At 38.6% G+C, this 17,003-nt stretch overlaps 2 protein-coding genes across 5 annotated transcripts in view; both read left to right on the top strand.

The window, feature by feature from the left end:
* LOC102193628 (enhancer of mRNA-decapping protein 3) overlaps window positions 1-1,992 on the top strand; it is a 27,105-nt gene extending 25,113 nt beyond the window's left edge. For all 3 annotated transcript variants that reach the window (XM_005727590.1, XM_005727592.1, XM_005727591.1), the window contains one exon: window positions 164-1,992. In XM_005727590.1, coding sequence (XP_005727647.1) covers window positions 164-498 — 335 coding nt within the window. In that variant the 3' untranslated portion in view covers window positions 499-1,992. The remainder of the gene's footprint in view (window positions 1-163) is intronic.
* Window positions 1,993-3,966: 1,974 nt separating this feature from the next.
* The window catches only part of cskl (c-src tyrosine kinase-like), a 48,250-nt gene continuing 35,213 nt past the window's right edge, over window positions 3,967-17,003 (top strand). The window contains exon 1 of one of the 2 annotated variants that reach the window (XM_013909464.1): window positions 3,967-3,986. The gene's annotated coding sequence lies outside the window, so the exon portion shown is untranslated. Of the gene's footprint in view, window positions 3,987-5,236; window positions 5,590-17,003 lie in introns of those variants that run through there. The other variant, XM_005727587.1, reaches the window with a different exon arrangement.

The raw sequence follows: 17,003 nt of genomic DNA on the forward strand, positions 1-17,003 counted from the left end.
TATCTATCTATATATATCTATCTATATATATCTATATATATATATCTATATATATATATCTATATATATATATCTATATATCTATATATATCTTTTTCTTTTTTCTGTTTTATGATTTTGCAATACAACTAAAAAACATTCTCCCTCTTTGGCTGTGTCCCAGACTTGCCCATGAGCCCAGTCGATCTCGTCATCAACTGCTTGGACTGCCATGAGAATCCACTGCTGAAAGAGCAGTCCTGGTACCAATCTGTTGCTGACTGGGCCAACAAGAACCGTGCTCCAGTCCTAAGTATTGATCCCCCAGTCAGTGAGCAGCCTCAGAGTGTGGACGCAAAGTGGACCCTCTCTTTAGGACTTCCACTGCCTTTAGCAGACAAAGACAGCAGAGTCTACCTCTGTGATATTGGCCTCCCTAAGATGGTTTACCAAGAAGTTGGAATCAACTACCACTCACCTTTTGGATGCAAATTCGTCATCCCTCTGCACTCAGTATAACAGAGTCTATACTTATTGGTGCTTGGAGTGAATGGGTCATTTGAGTGTGCAGACAAGCAACAACATGCCCCAAGCAAAACTGTGTTGCAATGTGTATGAAACTTATTGATACTTTTGGAAGCATCATTGGAAAGAATAAACTGTGTGTTACGCTGTGTGTGACACCTTGTTTTGGAAGGGGAGAGGTTTCCTGTTCTTTGTGCGTTCTGATAAGGGCTCTGTGGTGATGTGAATATGTTTACAAAATGCTGACCACTGTGAGTGTCTTTGACCTCTGACCTTGTGACCAGTCAAAGTAGCAAATACACAGTTCCTATTTCCTTCTTTAAATTACATGTGGAGTCAGATCATGACTCCCGGACCTGGAGTGGCGCTCAACCTAAAGCTGACTGCCAGTCAAAACTGCCATTCATCTTCCACAGTTTAGGTCTGTGCCCATTGTATTTCCATATGTTGTATTGTTTTTTGTTTTTTTACTGAAAAGGGTGCTCTTTGTCATATAAATTGTGTAGCATGTTCGATTGAAAATGTGATATTATACAGAATCTATATTTTTATTTTTATTTTTTTTTGAACACATCTCAGGAATAACTTCTTAAAAAGGTGGAAAAACAGAAGTTCATATTTTCGTTGATATTGTGGTAGCACTCTTTCTACACTAGTTGGTGTCTTTAGTTCATAGTAGTTTTCTACCACTTTGATTTTCCAAGTATTACTGCTATTTATTGTGGCGTTGTTGTTGTTGTTGTTGTTATTACTATTTGCATAACTTTTTCCTTTTTGGCACTTGCAGTTAAATTACCTCTCTAACTGACTTGCTCTTGGTCATCATGAAAAATTTCTGTTAAAGCTAACATTTCAGCAAAATATTAACTGTACCTGAACAAAAAAGTCTGTATTTTATTTTCAAAACTGAAGCTGTGCACTTTTGAAATGGAGCAATAACAGTTTTTCAAAAGCTCATAAGACCAGTTTTATGAACGTTTTTTTGCATCAAACAAATATAGTTGAAATGTAAGGGTATAAATATGAAGGCTTTGCAGTTTTACACTTTATGTACTCAGTTAACTTGTTACATTTGTAAATAACTGTTCCTTGTTTTTTGTACTTCATCTTCGGTGTCCATACACATTTCTTTTTGTGCATTTGCTGATTTGTCATGTTTTGTTAGAACATGGCAATAGGTATTTTGCCAAAAACGATAAGAAGGAATCAGGGAATTTGTTTAGAGTGAGTGAATTGCAGAAAAATAAATATTCACAATATCAAAGTGACCACTCAGGATTACAAAGGTCACAGTGACTACAGCCTCTTGTGTATTCTCACCGTTCATTGTTTTCATTGTAGCGGAGACTAAAATGTGATCATGACTCATCAGTTCACGTTTTAAAATATGCCTTGGATTTTTGATTGTGGAGAAGTCTCATTTTGAGGTTCATTGGTGTAAAAGGGGGGAAAAGGAGAAGATTTGTAAAATAAAAATGTTGAATTCAATGCCTGTCTGCCTTTTAATTCTTACTACAAAACCCAGTGATGTTTGAACAAATGACTCTTTATTGTAGGACATTTTCTTTCGTAAATTATGCTTGATGGACCACCAGCAAAGCATGGAAAGGTATGTTTTAAAATTCTAAACTGCGAACTCAAACTATCACCACCAGGAGGCAGCATTATTTGTTAATCTTTTCAGAAGTGTTCTGTTCTTTGAACTTAGGGTATTTCTAACCCTCATTTCCTAAAGGTTACTGCTGTAAGAATAATTACAGAATATGAATAGTTATGAATGATTTGCTAAGGTACTTTAAAAACTTACATCCACTCAGTGTATACAGTGTGACATTACACCATTAAGCTGAAACAAGTTCAACATCACTTAATGTGCTGGTGTTTTAGACATAGTAATTGCAGATGGTTCTTCACAAAGATTCTTGGTAACTTTATTACCATTGTAAAAGGTAATAATCCAAATGTTTAAAATTTGTTTTAAAAAGGTTAACCATTTTAAACAGTTTCTCAAAGTACAGTGCAGTCTCCACTAGAGATGGACCGATCTGATATTAGGTATCGGTATCGGTCCGATACTGACCTAAATTACTGGATCAGATATCGGAGAGAAATAAAAAAATGTAATCGATCCATTAAATATCAAAAAAGCACCTCACAAAACTTGCAACATGGCATAACTCGGCTCATAACCTTAGCACGTTGGAGCAGTATGCATCACGTGATAGAGCGGCTGTGGCATGCAACCTGTAGGTGGTCTGGTTGAGCATTTCATCGCCGAGAAAGTGATCCCAGAGAGAAGTAAAGCAAGTGTGTAAGTTCATCTCTGAATGTTTGTGAAGCATTCCAGCGTTTACCTTAACAACCGATATATGGAGCGACTACCTCTTCTCTCACCCTCCCTCTCCTGCTGCTACTTCAATGTGAAACTGATTAATGATCAGCTGATCGGCTTTTCTGTAGTCTGTCTCGCTTGTTTGTTTATCGCCCACTTTGCGCCAGAAAGAGGAAACCAGCGGCTGAACAACAGCAGCACGTTTAAGCTTGAGAAGCTGTTGTTAGAATTTATTTAATATTACTTTGTACACCAGGATCCCTTTCTATCTGATGGCTGCTAACTGTGCAGGGGCAGATCTAGCAAAGTTTAGCCAGGGGGGGCCGATAGGGCATGAACAGGGAAAATGGGGGGGCACAAAGACATACTTTTCTTTCTTATTCTCATTTAAAATATCTAGTTTTTAATAATTAATTATCTGAATCTTACACCCAAAGTTTTAATCTGATGTAAAATCCATTACTGTATATAGTAACTGTTAAGTCTAATATACCCTAGTAAGTACTTTTTCCTTTGGGAAGGTACAATCTGTGCAGTCTGCAGTTCTGTTGAAGAAAGATGTTGAATCTATTTAATTTTTGCTGGGAGTTTGCAACCCTATTAGTTAGGTTGCTTACTCTTTAAAATACCAGAATAGGGAGGATGGAGTAGGTTCAAGTTTATTAGATTGATTAGTATTGCTGAACTATGAAATATTTCGGGTTCAGTGTATTTTTTGTATACAGGTATAACAGAATAGCTTTAGTGTTGTTGTTTTTTAACTTGAGTTTGAACTTATACAAAATGCAGCAGGATATTTTAAAAAAACAGTTTTATTTATTAAAAAACACACTATATCGGATTCATATCGGTATTGGACGACATCCAAATTTATGATATCGGTAACGGACATAAAAAAAGTGGTATCGTGCCATCTCTAGTCTCCACACTAAGTCTTCTCAAAGGCGTTCTGTCTGGTTGAGGTCAGGACTCTGTGCAGGCCAGTCAAGTCTTCCACACCAAACTCACTCATCCATGTTTTTATGAACGTTTCTTTGTGCACAGGAAGGGGCCACCCCCAGACCATAACACCCCCCCACCCGGTCAATCGGAATGCCAGATGGAGAACTATGATTTGTCACTCCAAGGTCACGTCGGCACTGCTCTAAAGGTGCCGCACTTTACACCACTGCATCAGACACTTTGCATTACACATGGTGATGTAAAGCTTGGATGCAGCTGCTCAGAAATGGAAACTCATTCCATGAAGCTCTCCACAGAAAGTTGGCAATCTTTGCCCACCACCTGCATCAGCATCTGCTTACCCTTCTCTTTAATTTTATGTGGCCTACCACTTCATGGCTGACTTGCTATCATTCCCAGTTGCTTCCACTTTGTTATAAAGCCCCTAACAGATGACTTCCCAGATTTCAGTGTAATTATAAAAAGCAATGTTTTGCTAATTTTAATACCAAAAAGTTATTTTTTGTTACTTATTTACTTTAGTATAGTATAAATGGTAGAAAAGAGTCAGAAAAGCTATAAAACGTAAAACCTATGAAACTTAAAAGTTATACTTAAATATACAGGGTGGGCCACCCACCATTGTTTTTCTTGTGACATTACCAATAAGTTTGATGTGTCACATGGTCCTCTTCCTATTGAAAAAACAAAAGTCCACCCATCTTGAGGAGTTTGCCCCCTCACATATACTAATGTGCCACAAGCAGGACTTTAATATCACCAACCATTTCCATTTTATTACGGTGCATCCATATAAATGGCCCACCCTGAACTTAACTTTAGTTAAAAGCTGTCCAATGAGCTGAATTAGAGTCTTTGGAGGGCCAATTCTAGCCCCTGGGCATTATGTTTGACACCCCTGCGTTAAAGTAGATAGGTATACTGAATAAACATTATTCATGCCTTCGGTCTGAATAACAGTACCTTATGGAATTATAAAAATAAACAAACACATTGGAGCACTGCTATCAAAGGTCACACGTGCTGTAGTCCACTTTATTCTTCGAACATGTTGCACTAAATCACCACGCAGCCCTAACAGTCAGGGGCGCCTCCAGAATAGTTTCATAGGGGTCGCCATATGGGGGCCACTAAAAATAATGCGGTGGCACCACAAAACAGAATTTCCATTTTTATCATGCTGTTGTCAAATATAGGTTACTTGGAAAATATTGCAAAAAAGAGAGAAAGAAAAGAATTATATGTCTATGAAAACCAAATAAGACTTTGAAATTCTTAATAATCTGTTTTAATTGCAGTCTATTACTAGTAAATGACAGCGTATATCTATCCTGTATCCTGTATTACTGCACCGCGGCTTTATCCCGTTGGAAAGGGCAGCAGGTGGCCATTTAGCGGGTAACCTTCCGCTGTAACAAGTCAGCCATCGGTTGACAATCTCACCTGTTGGCCACACGGCTGTGCTCACAGACCGCTCGCCCGTTGGCCGTGCTATTCCCATTCCCAAGCGCATGCGCTTTGCACTGACGGAGTGGAGACCATTTCCTTCCAGCAGCAGGCCTCACAAAGCTCCATACACACACACACACACACGCACACACAAACACATAAGCATACACACATATGCGGTCTCAGCACAGACAACAGCCGTCAAAGCGAAGCAGGGTTTGGAATAGTGTAATCTTAACACCGCAACACCTGGATGCTCCCCAACCGCAGGAATCATTCTAATGGGTGTTCATCGCTGAACTGCAGCAGCATATGGTCGACAGTACAGTGGTATCTTTTGGGTGAGTTGCCCACAGCGCATTGACTGTTTTGTCTTGGGTTTGTTGCTGCTGCCGCTGCAACACAGGGTTTTAGCACAGGGGTGGCTCAGGAGCTACACCACACAGGAGTGTTATTACTGGGCTTTCTGTTACGTTTTAGAGTCAGGTTTTATCTTACATTCACTAACAGAATGAAAGTGCCGTTTGCTCTAAATAGGTGCTGCTGTGAAGCGCAAACCCGAATGGGAGTGTTAGCTTGAGCTGCTAGTTAACGAGCAACGTAGCGTCACGAGATCCATTATCGGACGCAATTCAGTGTTATGCTAGGCTTGAACTGATTTTACTTACAACTCCTTACTCCCCCACCAATGCAGTCAGTAAGCTTGACAGTACAGCAGAAGACGGATAAATAAAGCATCTGTTAAAATGATCTTTGCCTTGTATGCTTGTGTCACCCAGATTTACGCGCCTGTGCTGAAAATCTCCCGAGTCACTACCTTTTTCTTTCATCTGATTCCATAGTCGGACACCTTGGTCGCGTCTTGGGTACTTGACCATCTCCTTTGACAGTCTTTGTCTGTGAAAACGCTGTGGTGCAATACCGCGTGGAAGCCCAAAAATAAAAACATGGGTCCAGCAAAACAAAAAAAAGTACAGCATTGTTATACAGGCAGATTTTCCAGGGTTTTTTTGTTTTTTGTTTTTTTTTACTTGTGGTGGATCTAAAGGTAGAGGTTCAGTTAACGTGTCGTTGAAATTACAACCCTGTGCACAAATACTGCGGTCTGACCTTTTAGTGTTGTTCAGCGTGTTGCTGGGAATTAAGGGCGACAAAAGACTGGTTCTGTCCGATAATGGGTCCAGTAATCTTAGCCTCGTCCGCCTTGCACTAGAACACAGGGATCGAGCTGAGGTCCAGCCCCTTTCCTGAGGAAAATCTAATTCGTATCTCTCATGTTTTAATATAAGCTTGCTAACATCCTTACTCACTTCAGCATTTGTCTTGGTTTTAGGGCAGGACCAATAAAATAACGATAACTGTTAAAAAAAAACCCCAAAAAAACACTTAGTTATGTGATACTCTTTATCCCACGGGGAAATTGTTTTTCACTTGGCATGGCTCCACCGGAAGGTGCAAGGTCAGGTTAAACTAAAATTACATAGGGATGATTTAGTGTCCAGCTCAAGGATACATTCACAGGTTAAAGGACATGAACTGCACTAGCCACAGCTGCAATATTCATATTTCAGTCCTATTGGTAGTTTATAAAATTGGCATTATGACTCGTCTTGTCCCTGCAGCTTTGGCATTGTGTGCAGGTTCCGTGCACAGAACTTAAATATAATTGCCTGTTTGCAATGTTGAAACGTACATACCTTTACAAGCCAAGACTTGAGTACCCAAAAGCATGGTTATAGAGTATTTGTACTTTACATAATATTACTGTGTAGTTTAGGAGAAGACTGTCTAACTCTAATGGTTTGTAGTACACCTAATCAGTTCTGATCTTACTCCAGGGTTGTTTTCAGGGAACAAATCTTATGATTAGTGTATTATCTCTGTGCCAGTTCTTGTTATCTAATACATTAGCATGTTGTAGTAGCTTGAAATCTCAAATATCATCAGTCCAGATCTTGTCGCCTATTTTGATAACTGATTGCCTCAGCAGGTTTGACCAGCGATTGGCTTTTTGCATTATAATCTGGATGAAAGCAAAACAGCTGTTTGATGGGAGAGATAGTTGCCTTGCTCTTTTTGGATTGTAATATAAAATAGACACCTGTTTTTGCCTCTAAATTTTGCACAATGGTTTAAGAGTTTACCCCAAAACTGGAATTAAAGCCAAAAACTAACAATAACTTGAAAGAGTAGATTTTTCTTCCTTTGTTGTCAGAAAGTTGTTTTTTTTTTCCCCCACCTGTCTTGACTCGTGCTAGTTATCATGAGCACATAGTGCTGATGAAAGCAGGATGAAGCTTCTGGTTTTCTATTAAATAAATTCTTTTACAAAGCATGAAGTGGGGGTGCACAGGCTTGGCATTCGTTATCCCCAGAGGAATCTGGTGAGCCAGACTGCAGCATGTTAGGAATCCATATGCTGTGTCTGTCAGGGCTAACCTGCTGCCCATAAGCTTGAATGTCCAGCATAGTGCACTGAGGGTCCCTGGAAGTACATTTTCTTGTTTTCATCTGAAAACTCTTTACCTTAAATGTTAGAAAATGCCATATTTTGGAAAAAGCTGAGATTGTGCTTTGAGATGAGAGGTCACACAGCTCTTTATTTGAAAAATCAGACTTATGTAGTAAGGTGGCCCACACCTTACAGACGGAAACCTTTGACCACACTTAGTTCTGTCCATTCCTATTGTCTCTTTGTCAATAGCTTCATCCCCGTCACCCTGAATGACTGATGGGTAGATCAGAGTAGTCCTGATTGAGGTGCAGCTTGACAAGCAGTAAAGGTGACAATACAAGCCCACCGGCCTGGATACATGTCAGCTTTCTTCTATTTAGCAATGGGTTACAAGAAGGAAGGGGGGGGGACGATGTCTGCTCAATCCCTAAATCTGCGAGAAGCTGAGCTGTGTTACTGTCTCATATTAAGCTTTGTGCCTGGCTTATGTGCTCAGCAGGGAAGTAATGGCTTCTCTGTCTTTACACTGACCATCTCATTGCACATTTGAAGCTTGTCCAAGGCCCTGCTGACCTCAACACAATGACATCGTTTAGTTGCCCCCACCCCCCCACAGGACTCTGTCTCTTTAATCGCCAACTCCAACAGCAGAGGAGGGATTTATTGTGGTGACTTTGGTGCAGAGCTCAACAGTATACTGACAAAGAGTGAAACATATAATGGTTACTGTGATAAAATTCCCACTGGTTAGTATTACTGTTTCACAGTAAGTCTGTTGCTGATTACCGCCCATAGAAAACTTTCTGTAAATACTGTCAATCAAGGTTAGCAAAAGTAGAGCAGAGCAGGCAGGATGTGTTTACTTAAAAGGCTTAAGGTAGTGACAGTGCTTCAGAGACTTTTATACTTTAAACACATTTTATAGTACTGCGTTGAATCCGTGTTGTAGTGGGAAATGTTGTTGTTAGTATTTAAAATTGTGTGCCTTGAATTCTCTGCTATCAGACTGACACGATTGAACAAGGGTTACTTTTAGGGAAACAGAGGAAAGAGCAAAGAATTTCAGGATCGATTTTGTTTTTTTCTGGGTTGTGGTCATAGTTAGATTTTTAAGAGATAGCGGGAACCTTGAAAGACGATGGAGACACTGTGAAATTGCTTGTTATCACTTTATAGGGAACGCAAGGTAAGTACCCTTTTATCTTAATGTGACTTTTATCTTGGTGGGTTTTTGTCTGGAGACTGTATTTGTTCATTTCCCATGATACCGTGCTATGTAGTAACCCAGCCAACATATTTTATTAAAGTCCAGAAGCTGACAGCTTTGTTGTTGTGTTCTGTAGACAAGAGTAAACAAATAAAACAGTATAAGTATAACTGCTTTCACACTGGATATTATTTGCAGTTGTTCTTTCGCCTCTGTCACCCAAAAGGAGAGAGTGTCCTTCACGCACATTCTACTTGAAATACTCTGATTTATAAGAGGGAGCTGCCTTGGTAGATGTTTAGGGGACAGGATGTAGCTTGGCGAAACTGTCTTGGTATGTGTATCAGTAGATTTTAGCATTTTCATCACTTTTTAGAAGCACTTGGTTAATACTAATAATTCTGATATGAAATGTTTGTACTGTTGTGTCTCTAATACTGACATCCATGAGCAACAGGATTTCACACATAGTGCAAGGCACAGTAGGCTCTCATGTCACTCTGCATGGATGAATTCATCAATTATTTCATGGCTGTGTTCATTTTAGCATCGTGGTGTCGTGTGTTAGTAGCTCAGTGTGATGTATTGTGTCTGCTGCTTTTATTGTGTATACCTCCTGAGTAATGCACTTTTATGTTAGACCTTGCAAGATGCAAAGTGGCAAAACGTGGTACACGTGATTAGAAAGAATGATAGAAACGGAAATTGGCAGCACATCTGCACTGCACCTGCACTCCTTCTCCTTTTTAGGTGCATCACACAGTATCACTGGATATAACTGTGTAGTGAACAACAGATTAATTGTCTCAGCTGGTAGGTGATCATAATTTTCATCATATAGCATAACATTATAATACAACTGTATCATAATGTTGTCTATATCAGTTATTTTAGTAATCATGTAATCTATTGATTATTCCACCGATTAATTGGATACGAAATACTTTTGTCATATTAGTAAAAGGACATACGTCTTTCAAAACGAACTGCTCATTGGTTTCCATTTTAGAAATTAGAATAGAATAGAACTTCCATTTATTGTCATTGTACATGTACAACAAAATTGTGGGTGCACATTGGAGAAGTAGTGGAAAGAAAATACTTGGTCTGAATAGAGTCGGTGTGTGAGTGGCCTGTTTTAAAGTTTAACTGCATATGTCTGTCAAAAACAAAACAAAAACAAAACCCAAGCCATATTGGTGGTTTCCAAAAGGAATGTGCATATGTGTGCATACATTGTTCAAGTGTGCGAGTGAATGAGTTAGTTATTTTATAAGCCTTTAAAGGAGGATGTCGTGGCTGCAATGAAGAGAAGTGAGCATATCAGCATTCTGAAGTTTGCCCTGGACTTTGAAGGAGAGTTTTTGTGCTGCTGAAAACAAGATGTTATGATGGTGTAAATGTTAATTAATAATAACCTAACAACTCTCAGGTCAGAAGATCAAAGTTTTACTGGCCCATGTACATTTTTATTGGCTTGTGAAAAAAAACCCCATTTATTTTTATATTTTTAAATATTAATGCACTTTAATTAATATGATATTTTATATTATTTCACTTTTAATCTGAAAATGTTGCGAAAGCCTTGAAATAAATGTGGTCTAGTACACCACATGCTCCCCTTTAGATTCACCCCCGTTTTCTGCAGGTGTCACTTCCATGTAAAATAGGTCGGCTGCCGTCAGCCTTCACCATGCTATATAATTTAAACATGGGGTATCAGACTAAGTTAACAGTTCATCTGCAGATGTTAATTACAACTTTTTTCTAAAACAAACTGCAGTGGATGTTTGATGAAGGTCTCCTGCTAATTTTTCTAGTTAAACAAAGCATTAAAGCAAAGAATTTGTGTTGAATTTTTTCATAATCGATTTATTTGATGAGTCATTATCCAACTCATTACTGTAGTTTACAGGTTCAGGTTACAGTGCAAAACCTGAAAACACAAAATTTACCATCTTATTAAAGGACTGATCACAACCTTTAACTTTTCATCACACTGTCTTTGAATGAGCACAAAGCCAGTCTTACAAAATACTGAAACCAGAGCACAAAAACTATAAAATTGATGTGACCAAGTAGATAAACATTGGTCTCCTTATGTGAATGGTCATCTTATTTGCAGATAGACCAGCAACTGACAGAAAGGCTAATATCAGTCGACATTGCTCTGCAACATCGAGTTTCCTGGGTCCAGTTATATTAATAGCTGACTAAGTAACAATTCATTCAATTTAGTAACTGTAACTGATAAGCAGCACAGGCCTTTTTTTTCATGTGTTTCTACTAATGGCAGGCTGGCAGGTTGCTGTTTTGGCAGTCTTCAACATTTTGTAGCTTCTTCTCCAATGATTTATTTGTAAATCACACATTCAAATATATTCTAGCCCAGGTGTCTTGGACTGAGCTGGAGGGCTAGTCTCACCTGCAGGAGCTGTAGAACTAACTCTTGTGCCACCACACTGAGTTCTGCAAGGATGCAGAGCAAAACAAGGACATGCTGCAGGCCATTAAGTTAGAGCTGGAGCAGTTTGATAACTTGCTGAAGACGTAGCTATTTATATTTTTTTGTATATTGTTTTATATTAATCTCTCTGTATGGATGTTTAGCACAGTTTCACACTCATGATTTGTTCGCCCTTCTTTTTCACACTACTGCATCTTCTCTGACCTCCGTCCCCCATCCCCCGTGCTGTAATAGAGGCAAAACCTCTACATCCACTTCTTCCTACTGATCATGCATCCCAGTAGAATAGTGTAATTGTGGCAGCCGTCTTGCATGCAAACTCAGCTTGGCTTTTCCATCTGGGCAGCGGCTGGACAGCTCCTTGACGACCGGGGGCCTTCTACCGCCACGCCTGCTGGCTAGCTGCACAATGCAGGCAATGAGGAGAGCTGTAGGCCTGACACATGCCTTAGTCTTTCACTACGCCCACGGGCTCCGGAGATTTCCTACTGGGAACTGTTTAACAAAAGAATAATGATATAATCCGACATTTTAGCATTTTCCTGTTTGCCTGTTCACATGCTGCTACTGAACGTATGAAGATACTACCAACAACCAAGAAAACGGTTTTATTTCTATTAATTTTGTCATTTTCTGTACTTTCAGTGTGTGATGAGTCACAGCTGTCCATAAATATTTTTTCTGGTTTCATATGTAAGCTTCCTGTTTGTGTGGTTGCTTTATATTTTTAAGAGGTATTGTCATCAGAAAAGAAGCCTGATAACAACCCCATGAGATCTTTTCAACCATTTTTAACATGAAGTAATACCTTAGATATACTGTAGCATGCCAAAGAATCCCCTGAGTCCAAAATTAAACTGCCATTTAACCACTGGGATCATCCTTCAATACACCACCTTACCTGTCTACCAAGAGTTACCTCATGGTGAAAAGCAGCAGACACAGTGACTGGTTATTTAAATGAAAGATCAACTTGATGACATCAGGTTGTTTTGGATTTTGCAAGAGCTGATTTAAATTAATGAGGAAAAGGATATGTGTTCGCTATGGGAAACAGTTGGACACTTCCTCTTTCAGTGGAATCATGCAGAAGAGCACAAGACCAAATGATTCGCTGCTGGTGTAAAGCCCATTTCATTGAATTGGATACTAATTTGCAACGGCGTCAGTACCAAAAGGATGATCTCTGCCTTCTGTAGTTCAGGCACCACTTCAGACAGACAGGAACACAGCCCCTGCACTCACTAGTAGACGACATAGACGACATTCACAGCAGTGAACAGCACTTTAGGACAAATTTGGAGAAGGCCGTTAAACCTCCCATTGAAGTATTAAACAGTACACCACACATAGTAACGTTAGCTGTTTAGCTATTAGCATCACCCGATAGCAACTTTAGCTGTCTTATGTTATTAAGGTAGTGACTAATGGCTAAAGCACAACAGCACTTAAACACAAGAACTTAAAATGTGTATATATATTAATATATATACATTTGTTTATATCTGTATAGGTCTTACATGCATGTTAATGTATTTTTTAAACCACTGCAACAGACTTTTTAACATGCGCTACATGACTAAAACATTGTTTAATCATGTTATATCAGTGGCTCCATTTGTTATAGATTAGCAACTCTATCCTTTATATTTTGACTTTCCCGATTGCTTATCCAGTTTAGGTTCCTTTTGCCAAGAAAATGAAGAAATTATATGAAAATATCTGAGTCTTGCCACCTGATTATTGCACAAAGATCATTGAGATTTTGACATATTCAGAACAGCTGTCCCATGTAATATGTCCAGTCAAAGGTTTAGGTCAGTTAAAGGATTTTTGTTGTGATACAGTGTATTTATTTGACAGGATTTTTTCAGTAGAGTTCCTTTTCTGTCTGGTTGTTTTCATCTATAAATCAACTAGTTGAATGGACCACGTTACACGATACAAGGAAAAACTGACAGTTTTGTCTACACGAAGTTTATTAGCCAATTGCTAGGACATCCCATTCTGTCAGAACAGCTTCAGTGCACTTTTTCTAAGTCTCTGGAACACTATTCTTCCAAAAGATTTTACCTTATTTGATAATGGCGGAGTTTAACACAACCTAAAGGTGTTCAGTTGGGTTGAAATGTAGTGGCTGCAAGGCGCATAGCATGTGATTCACATCATTTTCATATTCATCAAACCACTCATTCACCCTTGGTGTGCACATCCTGGAAAAGACCACTTCCACCAGGATGGAAAGTTTAATCACAGGACAATGTGATGACTCAGAACTACTGTGTATTAATTTGTAAAAAATTCATAAAATGCTTCCCACAGGATGAGGGGGCACCAAATCTCCTCATCATATGATTCGTGGTTTAAGGCTTCTTTAGTTTGTCACCTCTCTGCTGTGTATATACCCTGTGTGTTCGGATGCTTGGTCCTTTGGTTAAATCTCATTTGCCTGTTCAGTCTGACTTTCTACATATAACACCTGCGTCCTGGTTCACTGAAGCGCCTCATATTTGGGCCAGTGGGGGGAAATACGGAGGAAGTAGTGCAGTCACTATGAAGTTTGTGTATTCCTTTGCTTCAGTTATGGCGACATTAAACCCAGTTGAAATTATTTTGACTGTTCTAAAAAGAATACAAGATGATTCACTGATGATAATGGCAATGAATCCTGTCTTAGCAGGGAGGCTTCAGCAGTTCCTCTTTTTATCTGCCCTCTTCAACCCCCCAATGCGTTCGAGTCATCGGATACACTTCAAAGATACAGTAAACGCTTGTGCTTTAATGATGTCACACAAAGTGCTCAGATGTAAAGTGACCTGAATTAGCTCCTCTTTAATACAAGGAAGATTTTACTTGATCTATTTTGTGTGCAGTTTCCCTCAGGCTATCTTTTTAATAAAGCAACATTTTTATTCTTTTTTTTGTCTTAGAAGAGATTACACTAAAAGTGCAGATGGTTATCGTTAACTGTGGCCTACATCTGAGCATGTTTCTGATACAACAGCTAATAATCTCAAGAAAATAATATTCTGAGTAGTAGGTGGCAGCTGAATAGATGTATATGTAAGTGGGTTTATAATTACAGATTAGAGATGGACTGATTAAAGGCCGCCTATTGTGTTTCATAAATTAAAATCCTACCTCACAAAAATAGCTTAATAGTATAGCCCACGTGTTTTAGTCAGCACTTGAAATATTGAAAATAGAGAGAAATAGTATATTTTTGTTGCACTTAATACTCTGAATAATGGTGGCGGGTAAAATAAAAAATAATTATTTGGTCTTTAAGGAAGTTTACGTTACATTCTGTATCTGTTGCTGAGGATCGTTTATTTAGGGTACGTACACAACGGGAATCTTACATGTTCATTAGATTCAGCATTGTGTGGCTTGGATCTTGTTATAAATCAAGTCCACCATCATGGTCATTTTAAGTTTCAGGCTGAAAACAAGGCTTTTCTTTTGCAAGTTTCAATTCCCAGGCTAGTCCTGTTACACATGGTCCAATGGAACCTCAATGTTAAACGTGTATTTTTAGAAATACACTGAAGGCTGATCTAGTAGTATGCATGTTAGCAGGTGTTATTGGTTGCATAGTTTGCACTGTATAACTAGTTTCTACTCGGAACTCGGCTCTTTCCCTTTTTCTTGCATATTCTTACTAAGCTGTATGATTGATTGTCTGACACCCTGGCCCAATAAAACAGTTCCATAATAATCTATTCAAAACACCCCCAGATTTATTCTTTTCTCTTATATTATAAATAAGCATTTCAATATGAAAACAATATTTAATAAACCATTTATCTACAAAACAAGTGAACAACCTGGGTTGTCTTGAGAAAAATGTATGCTTTTTAAACTGTATGTCTTCAGTTTTCCATATTCTGTCAGTCTACGGGCATCACAAAGACATTTGTTGCATCACCATCTCAATTCAGTTCACTACAACAGAACAACAAAAGAAAGAAGGCTCTAAAACTGACAATTCAGACTCCAGGCTTGGATGAAATGAACAGTTTTTAACAAAATTGGTATTTGCAACAGAATTGTATTCTACGTACCAGTACATGCAAATTAAAAATGAATAAATAAGTCTAAATTTAAAAAAGTGACGCAGGTACAATGCACTAAACAAATAAAAAAGTGACTGACTGAATATGTTAACCAGTTAAGAGCTTATCCAAATGAACCTAATTTTCATAAAATTGCACATCTCACACTCACACAAAGGCTCATAGTCCACTCTGAGTTGTGTACATACATTTTATCACTCATTTACAGATCATCTGCTGTGACTCCTGATGTCGACAACTTTATGGGGTCAGTGTCTAAGGAAAATAAACCCATCCTTCTCAAGTTTCTGTAAAGGCAGAGTCTCCTGGGAATGTAAGAATTCAGGGTCATTTCATATCCACACACTTCTCCCAAAGTATTTATTTGGTCTTTTTGAGTTTTAATCTCGTTGTCTCAAGTAATTTAGACTTTTAGATCATTTTCTGTGGTTCTTGTCCAATGTTCTTCCTGTTTTTATGTCTCAGTAGGGCAAGCAGAAGAGTTTTTGTTACTGGCACAGGAGGTTCCTTCGCGCTCATTGTGAAGTTATGATACTAATAAATACTGTTTCAATTTTTTATACCATAGTTATGCATGGATATATCAGGATTCCTGAGAAATAATTTTAACCAGTGCTTTTTAAACTGGGGTTAATTTCCTCAAACATAGAATACATTTGTTGATTTAGAAATAGAGGAAGACTGTATATGTGTTTGTTGAGTAAGGTAGTAGATTCATTGTCTTAACTGTATGCGGAACAATCTACCTTATGTGTGTAGGCACTCCCCAACGGCCCATTGTGAAAAAGTGGAAAAGTCCTGTATTTGTATTGTGTTATAGCTAAGCATTCAGCGTTGGTGCATTTTAATAGCTTGTATTATGGTGAGTTTTAACTGTGTTAAATAATTCTCTTATTAGTACTTTTCGCTCGTGCAGATGTGAACACAGTAATCGCACTTTGGTAGGGACCAGAACAATCGCACTGAGACCCTTTGGAGGAGGAGTCTCGGTATGGTCCCAAATGAGCTCCAGAGTGCTTTCTTTATTGTGCGAACCAATAACCAGGTGTACATTACAAGTTTGAGGTAAGGAATAAAAAGCCCATAGCCACATAAACTTTGAATTCTCAATGCGGGAAGATACAATAAATGTGCAAAGGTCTGTACAGACTAGCAACTATCTGTGAAATGAATGTAAATACTCAATATTTTCCAATAGTCATCCAGTACAGCACCTTCTTCCTGTATTTACTCTGTTACTCCCACCCAGAACAGACTTAAAACTCTCACTTGGGTTGTAGTGACGCGTTCCCTTGGATTTTTCTTTGTGTGAAAACAAACTAAACCATGAGTAAAAACTACAAGTTTACAAATTCATCAACTGATCCGGACCAGAGTAAGCGAACTCCAGGTGTGAAAATGGCCTAAGACTGGCTCAGTTTGTTAATCACGTATGTACTTGTTAATCACAAATGGAGGAAGCCCTAACTTTATGAACTCTGCAGGTCAACTTGCAAATCTCAGCAGAGTAAACAGTGTCTGTTTGTTTTTTGTATAACATATTTTTTGTA

The sequence above is a fragment of the Pundamilia nyererei genome, unplaced genomic scaffold, assembly GCF_000239375.1.
Source record: "Pundamilia nyererei isolate P.nyererei 1_Seehausen unplaced genomic scaffold, PunNye1.0 scaffold00025, whole genome shotgun sequence".
Lineage (NCBI taxonomy): Eukaryota > Metazoa > Chordata > Actinopteri > Cichliformes > Cichlidae > Pundamilia > Pundamilia nyererei.